The sequence below is a fragment of the Hyperoodon ampullatus genome, assembly GCF_949752795.1.
Source record: "Hyperoodon ampullatus genome assembly, chromosome: 3".
NCBI classification, from domain to species: domain Eukaryota; kingdom Metazoa; phylum Chordata; class Mammalia; order Artiodactyla; family Ziphiidae; genus Hyperoodon; species Hyperoodon ampullatus.
In genome coordinates, this window is record NC_136916.1 from 142,531,901 (window position 1) to 142,553,454 (window position 21,554).

The 21,554-nt window shown below is 35.9% G+C and overlaps 1 protein-coding gene across 1 annotated transcript in view; it reads left to right on the forward strand.

The window, feature by feature from the left end:
• The window catches only part of SYNE2 (spectrin repeat containing nuclear envelope protein 2), a gene marked incomplete at its 3' end in the record, with an annotated part of 274,897 nt that overhangs the window by 47,330 nt on the left and 206,013 nt on the right, over positions 1-21,554 (forward strand). The window contains exons 10-18 of the mRNA XM_079701370.1: positions 524-661; positions 11,217-11,381; positions 11,991-12,103; positions 12,943-13,105; positions 14,605-14,683; positions 14,955-15,142; positions 16,842-17,006; positions 17,860-18,009; positions 19,741-19,914. Of these exons, the coding sequence (XP_079557496.1) occupies positions 524-661; positions 11,217-11,381; positions 11,991-12,103; positions 12,943-13,105; positions 14,605-14,683; positions 14,955-15,142; positions 16,842-17,006; positions 17,860-18,009; positions 19,741-19,914 (1,335 nt within the window). The remainder of the gene's footprint in view (positions 1-523; positions 662-11,216; positions 11,382-11,990; positions 12,104-12,942; positions 13,106-14,604; positions 14,684-14,954; positions 15,143-16,841; positions 17,007-17,859; positions 18,010-19,740; positions 19,915-21,554) is intronic.

Here is a 21,554-nt window from a genome sequence, read left to right on the forward strand (position 1 = left end):
ATACAAACCAAGAAAAGCTCTATTTATTAAATTTTTGAGGGCAAAGACAAAGTATATTCTAAAGTTTGTATAAAATGACTTGGGAAGAATGGCTCAAGCTTAGTTAATCATGGAAACTTCAAAAACCATTTATACATGATGACTGCTGTCATATAATTCTCACTTCTACTCATTCTTATTTTGTTGTGAACACATATTTGGGGAGGACAAACTCACATTTTCCATGGGGCATTATGATTTGTCCTCTAGAGCTGGGTGGCCTTGCTGCCCTATTCCAGTAGAAATCCAACCATAGTGACATGAGACGCAAGCTGTGACCTGTGTCACTATGGGGGCACCCAGATCATGAGGGTGCACTGGAGAAAGAAACTGGATTGGTGAGAGGATCCTGAATTCAGGGAATTTTACGTTTATCTAAGTAAAAGTTTAAATATAACCTACAACTATTGACCTGCAAATAGCAAATTACATTTTATAAACTGGTTTAAACGTTTCAGTCTTTAAAATACCCTTCTAATTGTAGAGCCTGCTGTCCTTTTTGAAGTCATTCAATGAAGGAAAAAAACGCTTTCTGGATATCCTGTCGATAACAAGGAATCTAGATGAACTGAATGAAGATCAGTTAAAGCTGAGAGAAGCCTGGGATGGTCTCAACTGCCAGGTTACTGTATTGTGTTGATTAGAACATTTTCACGGGGCAGCTTTGTTTGTTGGATGAGAACTTTAGACTTCCATGAGGAATTCTGTAAAAGACAGAGTAGATGCTTCATCAGAAAGTTGGGAGAGCGTTATATTTTCTCCATGATCTCATTTGGGTAGTGGTTGATATTGAAATAGGAATGTATAACATTCTGTTTAGAGAAATTGTGGGCTTATACAAAGTTTATATATTTGCCATCAATTCTTGGTTTGCCATAGTAGATTATCCATATTCTGATTGACATGCAACCTCCTCTCTGCTTTGGACCAGTATCATGTATCACTATCAATAGATGCTTGAAGTGGGTAGGGACAAACCCAGAGAGAATGTGTAATGATGAATGTGTGTATGTGTGTCTGAATATATCTGTATGATTTCAGTCGTTTTAAATTTATTGAGTCTTGTGTTATGGCCCAGGATAATATGGTATATATATACTATTTGTACTTGAAAGGAACATGTATTCTGTAGTTATTGGATATAGTATTCTATAAATATCAATTAAGACAAGGTGGTTGGTAGCATTCAGATTATCTATGTCTTGACTGACATTTTGTCTAGGTATTCTATCAATTTCTGGGAGAGACCTATTAAAATCTGTAGAATCCTTCCTTTAATTTAGTCAAATTTTGTATCATGTATTTTAAGACTTTGTTATTAGGTGTGTACATTTATGATTGTTATGTCTTCGTGAATCAACACTTTTACCATTATGAAATATTCCTGTTTATCTCTGGGAAGACTATTTTTCTTCATGTCTACTTGATCTTATATCAGTATGATAATTGCATTCTTCCTGTGCTGTGTGGCACATCTTTTTCCTTCATTTACTTTCAACCTATTTGAGTCTTTATATTAAAGTGTAGATAGCATATGGTTGGATCTTGCTTTATTATCCACTCTGACGATCTTTGCCTTTTCACTCGAGGGTTTAGACAGTTAATATTAAATGTAATTATTGTTATGGTCCGATGTGGATTTACCATCTTATGCTTTTTTTCTGTTTATTCCCTCTGTTTTTTGTATCTCTATTCTTTCTTTTCCTGCCTTGTTTTAGATTATGTTAATATTTTTAGAATTCCATGTTAATTTATCTATTGGCTTTTTGGCTCTACCTCTTTCAAATTTTTACTGTGATTACAATGTACATTATAAAATTTTTATAGTCTACTTAAAGTTCTACAACTTCTAAGTTATTGTACAACTTCTTATAATACGTGGAAGTCTTGCAATCAAATCTCTCATTTTTTATGCTTAGTTGCTTTATATATAAATATATATAGGACACAAACATATGTTTTAAAGTCCCCAAGACCATGTTATACATTCTTGCTCAAAACAGTCATGTATGTTAAAGAAATTAAGGAAAAAAGTTAGTCTTTCATATCTGTATAGCTATTTATCATTACCATTTTTCTTCGTTCCTCCCTAGAGATTTGAGTTTCCATCTGAACTCATTTCCATTCAGCTTGAAAAACTTCCTTTAACTTATCTTATAATGCAGATCTGTGGATGGCAAATTCTCTTAGTTTTCTTTGATGTCTAAATGTTTTTATTTTGCTTTCATTCTTTTTAAACATCTTTGTTGAGGTATAATTTACATATCATAGAACTTGCTCATTTTAAATGGCTAATTAAATGACTTTTAGTGAATTTACAGAGTTACAACAGAGATTGTATAGTTTGTAAGTCAAAAATACTCTTTGGCCCTGGAAAAGTTTGCCAATTCTTGCTCAAGCCTCTTGGCCATCAAGAGCGACACCCTGTTTTCAGAATATATTTATCATACCATTTGTATAGTGTGTTAAACACTAGCACAGTGGCTTAAAAGAGCCACCCTTTCAGTCCCTATTTTTTTTTTTTTTTTTTTTTTGCGGTACGCGGGCCTCTCACTGTTGTGGCCTCTCCCGTTGCGGAGCACAGGCTCCAGACGCGCAGGCTCAGCGGCCATGGCTCACGGGCCCAGCCGCTCCGCGGCATGTGGGATCTTCCCAGACCGGGGCACGAGCCCGTGTCCCCTGCATCGGCAGGCGGACTCTCAACCACTGCACCACCAGGGAAGCCCCTCAGTCCCTAATTTTGAAGAACTAGTGCAGCTTCAGAAATTTCCCCATCAAGTGGCAGCGCTCATTGCAATTTCAGCTTCTGTTCCGACCACAGTTTGACAGAACTGATCCCTGTGAAGGGCAGGAAGTCTCTGTTACGAATCCTCAACAAAACAGAAGGAGAGGAAGAAAATACTGTCTGTATAGTTCAGGCTGTTCCAGGCCAAAAAGACCCAGTCTAATTTTGCTGCCTGTGATTTGGAAAAATCACCCAAAATAATGAGAAAAACCATTAAAAGAACTATTTTGCAAGATGAAGTGCTACAAATTGATAGTAGTTTGAAAATCTGTTCCGTAGGTGGAGTTCTGCTCATTTTCTTGGTGTTGCAAAATGAAACTTATTGATTTTAAAGTCATCAGGTGTATAACAGTCAATACCATCCAGACAGATTCTGGTTCAATTGGTTGAGGACACAGATATCTCATAGCATCTTAATAAATGATTTCATTTTAAGCCTGCGATAGGAAATAGCCACATTACGTTATTTTGACCTGACAAGATCTTATATAAATTTTCATCCAAATTCAAAGGTAATTTCCAACACTGAGAAAGAAAGTGTAGAACTAGTTTTCTACATTAAGACTGGAAAGAGGGCTTCTCTGGTGGCGCAGTGGTTGAGAGTCCTCCTGCCGATGCAGGGGACGCAGGTTCGTGCCCTGGTCCGGGAGGATCGCGCATGCCGCGGAGCGGCTGGGCCCGTGAGCCATGGCCGCTGAGCCTGCGCGTCCGGAGCCTGCGCTCCGCAACGGGAGAGGCCACAGCGGTGAGAGGCCCGCGTACCGCAAAAAAAAAAGAGTGGAAAGAGAGGAATGAAAGATAAATACCGCCTTCTATCTTTCCTCTTCCTACTGCTGCAGAGAGTACAGCCCGCAGTCAGAAAGCCCACATTTGGTTTCATGCAAAACATATACAGCTTTCTTTCATTTGTGAGAAGAATAACTGAGTTAGAGGTATCGTTCTTAGCTTCTCTTTTGCTCAGTCATTTGCCAGTTTTCTGGGTTTTTTGTTTGTTTGTTTATTTTTTGGGAAACTCACAGATAATTCAGATATATATAATAAAAGCACATGCTAACTTGTTCATATTAAAATTCATAGTAGTGAAAACATTTTTTCATTCTTTTCCGACTGGAGGCTTAATGGTATGTAGTTAATGATTTAGGATTGTAGAGCTGTCTTTTGTCTTACGCCTTTTGAGAAAATAAACTTGCAAGGCAATTAAAGCAAAACAAAATACTACATGGTGTCACTTATTTGTGGAATCTTAAAACAAAGTTAAACTCGTAGAAACAGAGTAGAAAAGCGGTTGTTCGGGACTGAGGGTGTGGAAAATAGGAGGAAGTTGGTTAACGGGAGCAAACTTTCAGCTCTAAGATGAATAAGGTCTGAGGATATCATGTAAAACATGATGACTATAGTGATAACACCATATTATATCATTGAAATTTTCTAGAGAGTAAAAACTTAAATGTACTTGCCCCCCCAAAAAGATAAATATGTGAAATGATGGATGTGTTCATTAACTAGATGGTGAGACTCCTTTTATGAAGTAAATGTATATCAAATCACCATGATGTACACTTTAAATATCTTACAATTTTATTTGTCAGTTATGCCTCAATAATGCTAAAAAAAGCAAAACAAAATGCAAAAACTGTAACACTTAACGTTTCTGGTTTATGAATAGTCCCGTTTGACTGCCTTGAAGGAGGCTAGCTTTGTCCTCATTTAGCATCTTTGTACTTGGGTTGTTCGTTTAATGGGTTTTTTTTTTTTTTTTTTGATACTTTGCTCTGCATATAGTGGGCACCCAATAAATGTTTTTCAATGAATTAATAATGAATCAAAGAACCCTACACTTAAAAAATAACATAATTTTGCCTATTCTTTCCTCTAAAAGTGATTTAACTCTAAGAATAGTGACAACTCCTCTAGTAGAACTAGAATGGTAAGAGAGAATACAGACTTAAAACTCGTACTTTCATCATCAGGGTGGGGTCCTCCCCACTGGCTCTCTTATATTGCTGACCACACTTTACTGTAATCGTGTCCTTGTCTGCTTCCCCCGCTAGGTGGTTCAGGCAGGAGCTGTGGCTGTTATTTATCTGATTGACCCTTAGATGTGGAGGGTTGTGGTAAACTTACTCTTGCCTTCATGACACATGGATCTGGGCAAGGCCCTACCCCTATTTTTATTCCTTTATTAAATTCTATGTTTACTTCCTTTTATCCCCATACCCTCCTTCCATCCCTCTTTCTCCTTAGGCTGCCATTGTGATGTGCTTAATGTGTATCTTTTTGTTTTATATGTTCTTGCAAAATGCAGTATTGTATTTCTGTGTCTGTGTATTTTTAGGTTGTGTGAATTGATATTGTATTTTATTCTGCTCCTTACTTTCAGTTTTGAACACATATATTTAAATAAGGTGCCTCCATGTTGCCCCTCATGTACACCTAACTGGCATCTAACCGCTGCACAGCCCTCTGTGGTGTGTGACCACTCCCCCCACCACATGTCCTTCCTCTACTCCAGAAGCCTTCTGTGTCTTTATACCCAACTCTTAGCACAATTCATAAATGTTTGCTCAATGAGTGAATGAGAGTGTGTGAGGTTTTTTTTTTGAATTTTTGAATTTATTTTTTTATACAGCAGGTTCTTCTTAGTCATCCATTGTATACACATCAGTGTATACATGTCAATCCCAATCTCCCAATTCATCACACCACCGCCCCCCTCCCCCTGCTGCGTTCCCCCCTTGGTGTCCATATGTTTGTTCTCTACATCTGTGTCTCAATTTCTGCCCTGCACACCGGTTCATCTGTACCATTTTTCTAGGTTCCACATATATGTGTTAATATATGATATTTGTTTTTCTCCTTCTGACTTACTTCACTCTGTGTGACAGTCTCTAGGTCCATCCACGTCTCTACAAATGACCCAATTTTGTTCCTTTTTACGGCTGAGTAATATTCCATTGTATATATGTACCACATCTTCTTTATTGCTTCATCTGTCGATGGACATTTAGGTTGCTTCCATGACCTGGCTATTGTAAATAGTGCTGCAATGAACATTGGGGTGCATGTGTCTTTTTAAATTATGGTATATGCCCAGTAATGGGATTGCTGGGTCATCTGGTAATTCTATTTTTAGTTTTTTAAGGAACCTCCATACTGTTCTCCATAGTGGCTGTATCAATTTACATTCCCACCAACAGTGCAAGAGGGTACCCTTTTCTCCACACCCTCTCCAGCATTCGTTGTTTTGTAGATTTTCTGATAATGCCCATTCTAACTGGTGTGAGGTGATACCTCATTGTAGTTTTGATTTACATTTCTCTAATAATTAGTGATGTTGAGCAGCTTTGCATGTGCTTCTTGGCCATCTGTATGTCTTCTTTGGAGAAATGTCTGTTTGGGTCTTCTGTGCATTTTTGGATTGGGTTGTTTGTATTTTTAATATTGAGCTGCATGAGCTGTTTATATATTTTGGAGATTAATCCTTTGTCCGTTGATTCGTTTGCATATATCTCCTCCCATTCTGAGAGTTGTCTTTTCATCTTGTTTATGGTTTCCTTTGCTGTGCAAAAGCTTTTAAGTTTCATAAGGTCCCATTTGTTTATTTTATTTTATTTTTTTTTGCGGTACGTGGGCCTCTCACTGTTGTGGCCTCTCCTGTTGCGGAGCACAGGCTCCGGATGCGCAGGCTCAGCGGCCATGGCTCGTGGGCCCAGCCACTCTGCGGCATGTGGGATCTTCCCGGACTGGGGCACGAACCCGTGTGCCCTAAATTGGCAGGCGGACTCTCAACCACTGCACCACCAGGGAAGCCCACCATTTGTTTATTTTTGTTTTTATTTCCATTACTCTAGGAGATAGATCAAAGAAGATCTTGCTGTAATTTATGTCAAAGAGTGTTCTTCCTATGTTTTCCTCTAAGAGTTTTATAGTGTCCAGTCTTACATTTAGGTCTCTAATCCATTTTGAGTTTATTTTTGTGTATGGTGTCAAGGAGTGTTCTAATTTCATTCTTTTACATGTAGCTGTCCAGTTTTCCCAGTACCACTTATTGAAGAGACTGTCTTTTCTCCATTGTATATCCTTGCCTCCTGTGTCATAGATTATTAGTTGACCGTAGGTGCGTGGGTTTATCTCTGGGCTTTCTATCTTGTTCCATTGATCTATGTTTCTGTTTTTGTGCCAGTACCATATTGTCTTGATTACTGTAGCTTTGTAGTATAGTCTGAAGTTAGGGAGTCTGATTCCTCCACCTCTGCTTTTTTCCCTTAGGACTGCTTTGGTTATTTGGGGTCTTTTGTGTCTCCATACAAATTTTAAGATTTTTTGTTCTAGTTCTGTAAAAAATGCCATTGGTAATTTGATAGGGATCGCATTGAATCTGTAGATTGCTTTGGGTAGTATAATCATTTTCACAATATTGATTCTTCCAAGAACATGGTATATCTCTCCATCTTTTGGTATCATCTTTAATTTCTTTCATCAGTGCCTTATAGTTTTCTACATACAGGTCTTTTGTCTCCCTAGGTAGGTTTATTGCTAGGTATTTTATTCTTTTTGTTGCAATGGTAAATGGGCGTGTTTCCTTAATTTCTCTTTCAGATTTTTCATCATTAGTATATAGGAATGCAAGAGATTTCTGTGCACTAATTTTGTATCCTGCTACTTTAACCAAATTCATTGATTAGCTCTAGTAGTTTTCTGGTGGTATCTTTAGGATTCTGTATGTATAGTATCATGTCATCTGCAAACACTGACAGTTTTACTTCTTTTCCAATTTGGATTCCTTTTATTTCTTTTTCTTCTCTGATTGCCGTGGCTATGACTTCCAATACTATGTTGAATAATAGTGGTAAGAGTGGACATCCTTGTCTTGTTCCTGATCTTAGAGGAAATGCTTTCAGTTTTTCACCATTGAAAATGATGTTTGCTATGGGTTTGTTGAATATGGCCTTTATTATGTTGCGGTAGGTTCCCTCTATGCCCACTTTCTGGAGAGTTTTTATCATAAATGGGTGTTGAATTTTGTCAAAAGCTTTTTCTGGGGCTTCTCTGGTCACGCAGTAGTTGAGAGTCCACCTGCCAATGCAGGGGATGCGGGTTCGTGCCCCGGTCCAGGAAGATCCCACATGCCGCGGAGCGGCTGGGCCCGTGAGCCATGGCCGCTGAGCCTGCGCGTCCGGAGCCTGTGCTCTGCAACGGGAGAGGCCACAACAGTGAGAGGCCCGCGTACCACAAAAAAAAAAAAAAAAAAAAGCTTTCTCTGCATTTATTGAGATGATCATATGGTTTTTATTCTTCAGTTTGTTAATATGGTTTATCACATTGATTGATTTGCATAATTTGCATATATTGAAGAATCCTTGCATCCCTGGGATAAATCCCACTGGTTAATGATCCTTTTTACGTGTTGTTGGATTCTGTTTGCTAGTTTTTTGTTGAGGATTTTTGCATCTATAGTCATCAGTGATATTGGTCTGTAATTTTCTTTTTTTGTAGTATCTTTGTCTGGTTTTGGTATCAGGGTGATGGTGGCCTCATAGAATGAGTTTGGGAGTGTTCCTTCCTCTACAATTTTCTGGAAGAGTTTGAGAAGGATGGGTGTTAGCTCTTCTCTAAATGTTTGATAGAATTCACCTGTGAAGCCATCTGGTCCTGGACTTTTGTTTGTTGGAAGATTTTTAATCACAGTTTCAATTTCACTACTTGTGATTGGTGTGTTCATATTTTCTTTTTCTTCCTGGTTCGGTCTTGAAAGCTTATACCTTTCTAGGAATTTGTCCATTTCTTCCAGGTTGTTCATTTTACTGGCATAGAGTTGCTTGTAGTATTCTCTTAGGATGCTTTGTATTTCTGTGGTGTCTGTTGTAACTTCTCCTTTTTCATTTCTAATTTTATTGATTTGAGTCCTCTCCCTCTTTTTCTTGATGAGTCTGGCTAATGGTTTATCAATTTTGTTTATCTTCTCAGAGAACCAGCTTTTAGTTTTATTGATCCTTGCAATTGTTTTCTTTGTTTCTATTTCATTTATTTCTGCTCTGATCTTTATGATTTCTTTCCTTCTGCTAACTTTGGGTTTTGTTTGTTCTTCCTTCTGTAATTCCTTTAGGTGTAAGGTTAGATTGTATATTTGAGATTTTCTTGTTTCTTGAAGTAGGCTTGTATAGCTATAAACTTCCCTCTTAGAACTGCTTTTGCTGCATCCCATAGGTTTTGGATTGTCCTGTTTTGTTTTTTTTGTTTTGTTTTGTTTTGTTTTTTTGCAGTACCCGGGCCTCTCTGTTTTTTGGCCTCTCCCATTGTGGAGCACAGGCTCCAGGCGCGCAGGCTCAGCAGCCATGGCTCACGGGCCCAGCCGCTCCGTGGTATGTGGCATCTTCCTGGACCTGGACACGAACCCGTGTCCCCTGAATCAGCAGGTGGACTCTCAACCACTGCGCCACCAGGGAAGCCCTGGATTGTCCTGTTTTTGTTGTCATTTGTCTCTATGTATTTTTTGATTTCCTCTTTGATTTCTTCAGTGATCTCTTCGTTATTTAGTAACGTATTGTTTAGCCTCCATGTGTTTGTGTTTTTTACGTTTTTTTCCCTGTAATTAATTTCTAATCTCATAGCATTGTGGTCAGAAAATGTGCTTGATATGATTTCAATTTTCTTAAATTTACTGAGGCTTGATTTGTGACCCAAGATGTGATCTATCCTGGAGAATGTTCCTTGCGCACTTGAGAAGAAAGTGTAATCTGCTGTTTCTGGGTGGAATGTCCTATAAATATCAATTATATCTATCTGGCCTATTGTGTCATTTAAACCTTCTGTTTCCTTATTTATTTTCATTTTGGGTGATCTGTCCATTGGTGTAAGTGAGGTGTTAACGTCCCCCACTATTATTGTGTTACTGTCGATTTCCTCTTTTATAGCTGTTGGCAGTTGCCTTATGTATTGAGGTGCTCCTATGTTGGGTGCATATATATTTATAATTGTTATATCTTCTTGGATTGATCCCTTGATCATTATGTAGTGTCCTTCCTTGTCTCTTGTGACATTCTTTATTTTAAAGTCTATTTTATCTGATATGAGTATTGCTCCTCCAGCTTTCTTTTGATTTCCATTTGCATGGAATATCTTTTTCCATCCCCTCACTTTCAGTCTGTATCTGTCCCTAGGTCTGAAATGGGTCTCTTGTAGACAGCATATATATGGGTCTTTTTTTGGTATTCATTCAGCAAGCCTGTGTCTTTTGGTTGGAGCATTTAATCCATTCACGTTTAAGGTAATTATCGATATGTATGTTCCTATTACCATTTTTTAAATTGTTTTGGCTTGGTTTTTGTAGGTCCTTTTATTGTCTCGTGTTTCCCACTTAGAGAAGTTCCTTTAGCATTTGCTGTAGAGCTGGTTTGGTGGTGCTGAATTCTCTTCGCTTTTGCTTGTCTGTGAAGCTTTTGATTTCTCCCTCAAATCTGAATGAGATCCTTGCTGGGTAGAGTAATCTTGGTTGTAGTTTCTTCCCTTTCATCACTTTAAGTATATGATGCCACTCCCTTCTGGCTTTTAGAGTTCCTGCTGAGAAATCAGCTGTTAACCTTATGGGAGTTCCCTTGTATGTTATTTGTTGTTTTTCCCTTGCTGCTTCCAAAGTTTTTCTTTGTCTTTAATATTTGCCATTTTGATTACTATGTGTCTCGGTGTGTTTCTCCTGTATGGGACTCTGTGAGTGAGTTTTGATGGTGTTTAGCACGGGGGAAATCCAGGTAGAAGGGGCAGCAAGGGCGAAGACCTGGGAGAGTAATCAGGGTTTGGGGCAATAAGTAGCTGGTATTTATGTGACTCATATATTTAGGGAGTGGTGGGAAGGCTGAGGAAGGAGGAGGTTGGCTGGATTGAGGGGCGGGGTCTTTGATGAAGCACAGATATTCAGGAGATATGGTAGAGATATCTAATGTAAATATATGATTAGGGCGCCTGAGGAAAGTAATCTATAAATCTGCTTGTGATGTATAGTTGTAATGTCAGAGAACACAAGGGCATACAACATTTCAAGTGATGGTCATTTAGTGCAGTAGTCTACCCCTGCTTCGAGGGGTGCTTTAACTATTTCTAATTTCCCTCTCATGACTGATTATGGATTTATCAAAACATTTGTTTTTATTCTTGTGCTCTCTTCTACTTTTGAACAAATTATGTTCTCGATCAGCAACTAGCCAACTGATACTTAGAACTACGAAATTTACCTATCGATCAAGATTTCCTTGTCTAACAAACGGATCAGAGAATTAAAATACTATTTTTAAAGAGTGGTTTTAAAAGAATTCTTTAAAAATTTAAGCATGCCGTATGTGAAGAAATAAACTATAGAAGTGTCTACTGAAGAACATCTCTCCTTTTTTTTTTTCAGATTAATGTGTGGAAAACAGAGTTGAATCATGACTTGCCCTCACCCCTCTATCAAATAGAAACTTGGCTCCAGGGGGTGGAGGAGCTTATAGATGAAGATTTGCCAGCCTCCCAGGATTACTATGAAGCCATGGCTCTAATGCAAGAGAAAATGACTTTATTCCAGGTTGGAAAAGAAAAAAGAAACATGGAAAAATCTGTGCTTTGTTAGGAACTGTTCTTGAGGAAGATGTTCCTAGAAAGGAGGGAAGGAAGTATAGTGGGTATTTGAGGATGGTTTAGGTGATTCCCCTGGAGATTTTTGGGTCCCAAAAGATACCTTCAGTTTCTTGATGAGCATTCTGCTAGTTTAAGGTGGAAACAATAAGAAGAGTCCAGTAAAGTCTGGACTCTGTAAAGTCTGGCAGAAAAGGAGAGGGGAGGTTGTTTTAAAACATAGAAGATTGGGTTCTCACTAAAATGATATGAAAGAATTTGATAGGTGAGATTTATAGCATTTGAGCCCACAAAGGAATGGAAAATACATCTGAAAACAAAAGATTTTGATAAAGCTATTACCAAAGAAACTGCAGTCTGCCTCTCTGTAAAATGGTCCAATTTAAAACATTTATGATGAAAATATTTATTTACAACATTTTAGTTAAAAATGAAAGGGCTTTTTGATTTTTGTTTTGAGAAAAGATGCAATGCATGCACAGAGCAAATGAGATTAACAAGCCTTCAGTTACAGTGTTTGGCAATAAATCTGGTTATATCATGCTACATTTCTTTTCAGAGTCTGATGGATAAATTTGACTGTCATTTGAATACTCTCCTGACATTTGAAAATAGAGATGAAAAACATTTGCCATTGGTACCACCTAACAAACTGGAGGAAATGAAAAGACGGTTTGTACCACTATCCTTTCACAGCTGCTGACACCTTTGTGTTTGAGCACTAACATGGTGCTATAGGGACCAGAAAATACAAATTTTTCGATAATTTCTGACAATAGGTCTTTAAGTCTTGATAACAGTTCCTTCATGTTTTATGTAATAGTAACATTATATCATGCTAACATACTTCCTCTTTTATTGCCTGTTAGGATATGGTGGTGGAAAAAGTTCTGGACGTATAGTCAGAAACTGAGCTCTTTATCTTGGTTGTGGCCAAGTAACTATGTCTTTCTGTATGTTTCTGTATGGTAATCACTCTGTTCATGTCTCACAAGGATACTAGGTGAAATGTGAGGAGGTGTATGAAAGCACTTTATAAACTCAGAAAAACTACAGATATGAAGATTATTTAATTTGTGGTTGTCCACATCATCTTCTCTTTTCTCATTATTCATAAGCAGCTTATTTGAATGATATTAAGAGGGTATTAGCCTTAATAATGAAAGCTGTTAATGTGTAAATGTTGAAATTACAGTTGCATTAAGTTATATGGAAGTTTTCAAATTTAGTAAAATATTTTAGAGATTAACATTTTATTATAGAATTTCTCAATAGGGGAATAGTTTCTTCAGAAAATGTTCTGTTAGATATTTTTATCTTAGAAATAGCTGTTTTATATCTAGTCACAATGTTTGTTTTACTTTGTTTAAAAAAATATGTGAGGATTCATTTGAGTTCCATGTGTTTAAAAGAAAAAGTTAAAGCCCCAATATTTTTAAAAATGCCAAACAGATTTCTCACATTTGGCCAACAATATTAAATTAAATTCTAAAACCTGCACTATCTTCCAGAATCAACAACATTTCGGGGGAAAAATTCATTGCACTTCTAGAATTTCATTACTATAAGTGCTCAGTTCTTGGTTTGCTAGATGAAGTGAAATCAAAATTGGTTGTTTGGAACATCAGATACGGGAGCAAAGAATCTGTGGAATTATTGCTGGAAGACTGGCATGTAAGCTGCTTTATTTCATGTCTCAGACAACTGTTCTCCATGGTGCTGGGTTTGCATTTTTCCTTAGCACAATTTCCCTTACCTTTTCAGGTTTTGAGATGAGTTTTCTTGGTAGCTTTCACTAGCTTAAACATTGCCTAGAGAAAAGAATTACCAGTAGTCAAATAACAGACATTGGGAAGAGTAAGAAAGAGAAAACATTATTTAGCACAACAGAGGAGATTGAGTTAACTGGACTAAGTTACTTAATAGAGAAAGTTTCAATGTTCAATGTTATTTCCTTTAAAAAAATTCCTACTTTCACTTACTGGACATCTTGTTTAATATTTTTCCCCACTCAGATTTATGGTTTTAGTCAAAATTAAATTTTTCCTTGAACATTTTAATCTTAGCCTTTCAAGTTTTAAGAGTGGGAAAAACAGTGTGTTTTGTCTTGAGGCTTTCTGGGGGAGGGGGTTTAGCTCTTGCAATTTATAGGGAAAAAATGTTGCAAATGATTTAAATGTGTGTGTTTATTTGTTAAATTAACACTAAAGCAGACTGGCCATGTCATTTCTACAGTTAGGCCTTATTATCCTTCTTTCTGTTACTCTGTCTTTCTTTTTTTTTTTTTTTGGCCGCACTGCGTGGCTTACAGGATCTTAGTTCCTCGAACAGGGATTGAAGCTGGAGCCACAGCAGTGAAAGCACTGAGTCCTAACCACTGGACCACCAGGGAATTCCCTGTTTCTCTGTTTTTGGAATGAGGGGCAAAAAGAAAAACCCAAGATTGTAAACTTCAGTGTAAAATTGGAAAAACATGATGAAGAAAGATTTATTTACAATTTATTATTTAAATACTGTACATTCCTAAACAGGAATCATCATTCTATATTAGACTAGATTTTGAATATTTTAATTTCTTTTTCCTACCTTGATTTTTCATTTTTCCATTTAAATAATCATACCATTGGCACATAAGTGTACAATGAGTTTTTAATTAACTGTCTATTTTTCCATAGATTTTACTAGCTTAAGGCACATAATAACTTGGTTAATAGTATTTCTCAAGAGTTTTTGTGTGATGGATTGTATCTATTTATAACATACTCAACATACCTAATAAAAATTATTCAATATTAATAAAGGCATATGAGATAAGAGAAACTGATATAAATTATGCAATATTAATAAATATGTGTGGTAGGAGTTGTTGAAATTGAAATAAATACTTGCCTTTTCTCATGAGAGGAAAGCCATTTTAGAACTATGTCACTGCATTAAGATAAACTGTCAGGTCTCATACCTATATATTGCTTATGTCTCTTAGACCTTAACTATCTCTCTTCATGAACTACTTACTCTTCTTCTTTTCCTACCCAAATATGTAGTATTAAAACTGTAAAGAAATTTTGGTGCCTAAGTGCTTCATCAATGTGTATATGTCTCTATCTGGATTTCTTGACACACTTTTAAAAATAAAAACTGTCAATATGTTTTATTTTCATTTTTTTCCCCAGAAATTTATTGAAGAAAAAGAGTTCTTAGCTCAACTTGAAACCTCTTTTCAAAAATGTGAAGAAATTCATAAGAATTTGGGTAAAGCTATACAATTACTTTTTGATGGAATGACCATCACTTAAAAATAGCATTTCATTTGTTTTGCTTTCTTTATGTACCTTAATGTTTTAGAAATTGGTTTTATATATGTGTTTTCTTTAGAAAATTCTTGCATCCACTTTTAATATTGTTAGTGTACATATTTATTTCACCACTGTCAATTAGTATGCAAGTATTTTTCTTAGCAGTATTATTCTATTCATGAAAAACTGTTTTCTAAAATTACTTTCTTGTTTTGTTAACCTTATAGCTGGAGAATATCCAAATATTAGTAAACAATATACAATGGTGGAATATCATTTTTGCATGTATAGAAAAAATATATGTAATGTGAAGTCCACTCTACGAAAAGTTCTGGCATGTTGGACAATTTATGTGGAAAAGCTTCGTTTACTAAAGGCTTGTTTTGAGGAAACAAAGAAGGAACAGAAGAAAGAGGTATTTTCAGTCTAATGGTACCTGCTCAATTTTACTTTTTTTCATTTTGTTTGGAGACTCTCGTTTTCAATCAAGAAATGAGAGGCCAGGAACAAGTAAGCATGACTGTCAGAAAAATCCTCCAAAGTTTTGGAAAGAGTTTAGTTTCTTTCTCATATAATTGCTAAAAGGAATTTTTCTCTTTGTTGTAGGTTTTACACATACGTGCGCACGCACACACACAAACACACACACACACACAGCTTTATTGGGGTATAATTTACATACACAGTATGGCTTTTGGAAGATATATTGCTAAGTTCCTTGGAAGGGAAATAAAAGATGTGGAGTAGTAGATAGCTTATAGATACATTTAAAATAAATGAATGTTTTAGAAAGTTTTTGTTTTTCCATTTGGGTGCATACCTTTCAGTTCTAAAACCTTTCTGACTTTCTGGAGGAGGAAAAACAAAATAGCTTACTTACGTGGAGAAGTATAGAAGAAATTTTGGAGTAATTCACTATTGTTTTTATTTGCTATTTATGTAATAACCTGTTTTATGATTATTCTCTGAGGTAGTTTTTCTTTCTTTCATTTGTTTTCCTCTGTTGTAAATAAATGTAGACAGCCTCTCAGATTAAACATTTCCCAAATAGAAGCTAAAGTTACTTAACAGAAAACAGGCCATTCATATGAAAGTAAAGTTTCTGATAAGTATATGAGTATAAGAAGAATATTTGAGTGAATCATTATTTCTTCCTGTCACCTCTGTTGATACCAGAATTTCACATCTTTGGCTTTCAATAGCTCTTCTGTCTTTAAAGTTCTTTTATTGAAATTCACATGTCTCTGAGGAAATAGCACTTTAAGCCTTAGAATTTCCAAACTCTGTGCTGAGGTGACCTGAGTTGCCAAAAAGAACTCTCAAAGTAATTTAAAATTTGAAGGAGACAAAGCAACATCTGTCTGCTGGACACCACACAAATTACTACTAAGTTGTTTGGACCTGACTACTTAACAATGAGAAATGTTAGATAATTCTTCTAGCCTAGGGAACCCATGAAAAACTTACTGAGACATTAAGGGGGCCATGAACTGAAAAAGTTTGAGAACCTTTGCTATAAGTTCATCAGCCACTTAGAAAGATAGAAGATCAGATGCTTCCTGAAAGTCCGGGACCAAGAGTGATAGCAGGTAGCCAGTGCCTGCCAGTTAGTGATCAGGGATGAAGCGCTCAACCAACAGGGAGAGTCAAAGTCTCTGCAAAAACCTCACTCTCACTTTTTTTTTTAAACTTATTTATTTTATTTTATTTTTAGCTGCATAGGGTCTTCGTTGCTGCACGTGGGCTTTCTCTAGTTGCGGCAAGCAGGGGCTACTCTTCGTTGTGGTGTACCGGCTTCTCACTGTGGTGGCTTCTCATTGCAGAGCACGGGCTCTAGGCGTGCAGGCTTCAGTAGTTGTGATGCGCGGGCTCAGTAGTTGTGGCGCACGGGCTTAGTTGCTTCTCAGCATGTGGGATCTTCCCGGACCAGGACTCGAACCCATGTCCCCTGGCAGGGACCCATCTGGAAGGCAGTTTCTTAACCACTGCGCCACCAGGGAAGCCCCCTCACACTCACTTTTGCTTTACAGTCAACCTTGGTGAAGATCTATTATAAATAATGAAAAGACAAATAGTATGTCATTAAAATATTACATTGCTTATATGTTTTGTAGGTTCCCTTTGAGACACTGTCCCAGTGGAATCTAGAACATACTACTTTAAATGAAGTGGGACATTTCTTAATTCAAGTCAGCAATGATGAAGTTGGATCGTCTATTTCTAAAGAACTGAGGAGGCTGAATAAAAGATGGAGAAAGTTTATTACAAAAACTCAACTTGTAAGTTTTTTTTTGGTAACAGCTTCATTGAGGTATAATTTCCATACATACAATTCACTCATTTAATCTGCATAACTCAGTGGTTTTCAGTTGAAATATTTAGAGTTGTGCAGCCATCACCATGATCAATTTTAGAACATTTTCATCACCTCATAAAGAAACTTGTACCCATTACCAATCACTCTTCATTTTCTCCCAATGTCCCCAGTTCTAAAGATTTCCCTATTCTGGATATTTCACATAAATGGAGTCATATAATACGTAGTCTTTTGTTTCTGGCTTTTTTCACTTAGTGTAATGTTTTCAAAGTTCATTCATTTTGTAATGTATCAGTACTTCATTCCTTTTTATTGGCAAATAATAATCCATTGTATGGATATGCCACATTTTATTTATTCATTGATCAGTTGATGAACATTTGGCTTCTTTCCACTTTTTTGACTATTATGAATAATGCTGATATAACCATTCATGTACAGGTTTTTGTGTGGATATACAGCATACGGATTTCTAGTTGAAATTCATTTACCATTAAAGAATAACGTTAAGCATTTTTGCCTACTAGATTTCAAGGTCCTTGAGAACATACACTAAGCTTTATTTATCTTTAGTATAGTGCTTCATAGAAGCATACCTTTAATAAATAATTTTTTGAACTTGAATTATTAAATTATTCTATTTCTTATTCGTAACAATTTGAGACCGAGGTGTTGTATGGGAAATTTTATAATGTTGTTACTAACTGATAAATCCAAAAAATATATTGAATATATTATGTGCATTTATTGTTTTTAATCATATATCTTAGCATAAAAATATAAACATTATATTTCATGACATTAATTTTTTATAGGAAATGAACCTGCCCCTTACAAAAAAGCAAGATGAGCCCTTTCTTGACAATTCTGGAAATATTCAACTATCTAAAGAAGAGAACCTAACTGCTGATTTTTCAACAGATATGTCAATAGAACTTCCTGAAAATCACAGTCAGAATATTATGGTAAATAGTCATGCTTTATGTATTTCATTTGTAAATAGAAATAATTTAATTTTGCTGTTTTTCTTTTGAAAAAACCATATTGTTGAAACTGTGGTAAATGGGATCATTAGATAACATTTAAAGTATGGTCATTTTCCAATAAAACGCCTAAGTGGTTCCCTCACGCAGTGGTCTTCAGTGTTAAAGCCCTGGGTGTCTCACTCACTGGGGAGTTTGCAGACATGCAGAAGCAGTCATGACTTCTGAGCTGTGGAAATGGAGTTGATTTTTTTTCAGATTGCTTCTGACTAGTATTCAGAAATTGTCCAGCTTTAGGCTAGCCCCTGGCCTGTGTCTTGCTTCCTTTCTGTAAAATGGAGGGAAATAAAATCTTTATTTCTTGCTTTGTTGGGTAATTCAGAGGATGACTTTAGATTATAGATAAGAATATGGAAAAGAAACGACAACAAAAAAATCATACACATGTAAGGTGTAACACCTATGATTTTGGAAGTGTGCCTCCTTCAGAATAGTAACTTATATAGTTCTAAGGAAGTAATTTTTAACTGGCTTTGGCCAGTTGCCATGATGGGGTGCCCATGTTTTCCTACCGTGAAAAGACATAATCATAGAAGATCTTGAAAAATCTGAATTTGTGCAATATGCTTTTAGAATAGAAGAATATAGAATATTTTTCTCAAACATTTAAAATATGATCTGATTAAAAACAACTTTAAGGGCTTCCCTGGTGGCGCAGTGGTTGGGAGTCCGCCTGCCGATGCAGGGGACACGGGTTCGTGCCCCGGTCCGGGAAGATCCCACATGCCGCGGAGCGGCTGGGCCCGTGAGCCATGGCCGCTGACCTGCGCGTCCGGAGCCTGTGCTCCGCAGCGGGAGAGGCCACAGCGGTGAGAGGCCCGCGTACCGCAAAAAAAAAAAAAAAAAAAACAACTTTAAGAACGTGTCTGTCATGTAAAGCTGTAGCATATCAACCTGTAGCATATTGAGAGATTATTAATGGGAAAAGCCTTAATTTTGTTGAAATTTGATTATGGTGTTTCACAACTACTATTGCTAATAGCTGTATTTAATTAAATTGTATACAAGTTTTAGAAATGTGTTTATAGAGTCAATACCCTAATTTTCTAAGCTCTAATCTTATCTGTAAAATGGAGATAATAGTAACTGATAGGGATGATATCATCCTTAAGAAAATTTTTGTGAACAAATCTTTTAATTTTTAAAGTGATATATGCTTAGATAACTAATGAGAACATACTGTATAGCACAAGGAACTCTACACTTAATGCACTGTGGTGACCTAAATGGGAAGGAAATCCAAAAAAGAGGGGATATATGCATATGTATAACTGATTCATTTTGCTGTACAGCAGAAACTAACACAACATTGTAAAGTAACTATACTCCAATAAAAATTAATAAAAAAAATAATAAAGCTATATATGCTATCATTAAGTACTGTTATCATTGTCCAAAAAGTAGATCTTAAATCATTAAAATATGTTGACTTAGCATTTGTTTTTATTTTTTTATTTGTTTTGGCATGATAGTTTAGTATGCATTTTAACTAAACTTTATAAAGATAATATTAAAACATTGAGTTTAAAAAACAGCCATTGTTTTTGAGATTTTCATTGTTCAATTAATTTACTATAGGGATATAACTTTTTTAAATTGAAAATTATAATGTAAATGGTACCATTTTCATAGTGATAATTTTGAATATTGTAGGCTGGGGAAGAACATGAAAAAGAAAATGAAGAATTTACAGGGACACTGAAAGTGGCTGAAGAGGTTGAAAAACTGATTGGACACATGGAAATCTGGGAGGCGGAAACCACATCTGTTTTGGATCTTCTGAAACAGCAAGGTGATGTAGATACCTCAGTGGAAGAATCTTTGCAGGTATGAGTGGAAAAAGTATTTAAAAGACAGCTTTTATGGTTGTAGGCTTATGTATTAAGATAAAAAGTTTTAAAGGAAACAGTAATAAGACTACTGTTAGAATTTTCTTTGTTGGGGTTTTTAAAAAATGGCGTGGAATCTCAACCCTGGATCATTTGCTGTGATTTTGCTTGAAGAGAGAGGATAGATTTGAAGACTAATAATAGCTTAGGATTTTAAATTCTTGAACTAATTTTCCCAGCTACAGGATGGAGATTAAAATATTCTCTTGTATCAGAGGGCAATGAGATGAGTAAGTGAGTTCAGTCTCCTATAGCTCAGTGCAGTGCGAATGTAAGAGATTGTACAATGTATGCTTTGAAAGATCACCCCCGTATTAAGCTTTCCCTTCCTTACCTGATGCAGGGAGGGGATGAGTGTTGTTAAAACTCTGTTCTGTCTTTATTCTCAGGCAGTGGACTCATTGAAAAGCAATGAGGCAACAGTGTATTTTAATATCGCTCAGTTCTCCCTGGAAAGAAGTTACAGTTGAGGTTTTACTGAGTTCCAGCTCAGCTATAAAATTTATAGAGCATGTCATAAGTTACAACCAGATGGAAAGTTCCTGGGATAAAGGAACATTTGTGTAATTCTTTTAAATCTACGTTTCTGAAAGGTGTATGTGTAGAATTTTGTGTTTTCATTGTTTATAAGAGTAATACTTTTTATCGCTTTGAAAATATTATATAAACTTACCTGTGCCATCTGCCAGTGCTTTTCTAATTTTATTTTTGTATTTATTTATTTGCTGTATCTGGGATTTATTTTAGTGAAATAAATGAGTAAGAAATGAGAAATTCAATATTTAAAAAATATTTCAAAGCTATAGCAATGATCCCTGTTATAAACAGTGAAAACACAAACAAGCTGGAATATACTTCCATTAAGAAGAAATTAAGTAGATCTTTTTTGGATCAAGATATATTGTAAAGTAAGAAACGCAAGTTGCTGAATAGTATGGGTGATGTAATCCTTTTAGTATTTTTAAAAACAGTTGCTTTTTTAAACTTTATGCATTTATATCTATAGAAAAATATCTATAAGCATATACAAATAGCTAACTCTGTGTATCTTGATCCTGCATTATGCCCAGCTCTTAGTACATTTCCTGGTACCTAGTAGATATAAAGTAAATATTTTTTAAATGAATATGTGAATGATTGATTAAATGACAGTTAAGGGAGGGATGGGGAAGAAGAGGAGCTTTTTCTTTATGTACTGTATACCTCTCCATTCTTTGAGTTTTTTACAGGAGCTTTTGTTACTTTTATGATTCAAAATAGAAAAATTTGAAGTTACAAATGAACGTGCTAACTTTAGAACATTTAAATAATGTATAAAAGTATAAAGAGGAGAATAAAAATCACCATAGTTCCACTGCTCTAAGATAAATAAGGTCAACATTTACATAGTTGATATCACACAATATAATTTCTATTTTATCATACCCATGCCACCTCTGAGTTGTAATTAAAAATTTTTTTTGTTAATTTGATAACTGAAAAGTGGTAACTCATTATTTTCATTTGTACTTATTTGATTACATGTAAGATTGAACTGTCTTTCATGTATTCATTAGCCATTTGTTGCTGTGAATTATA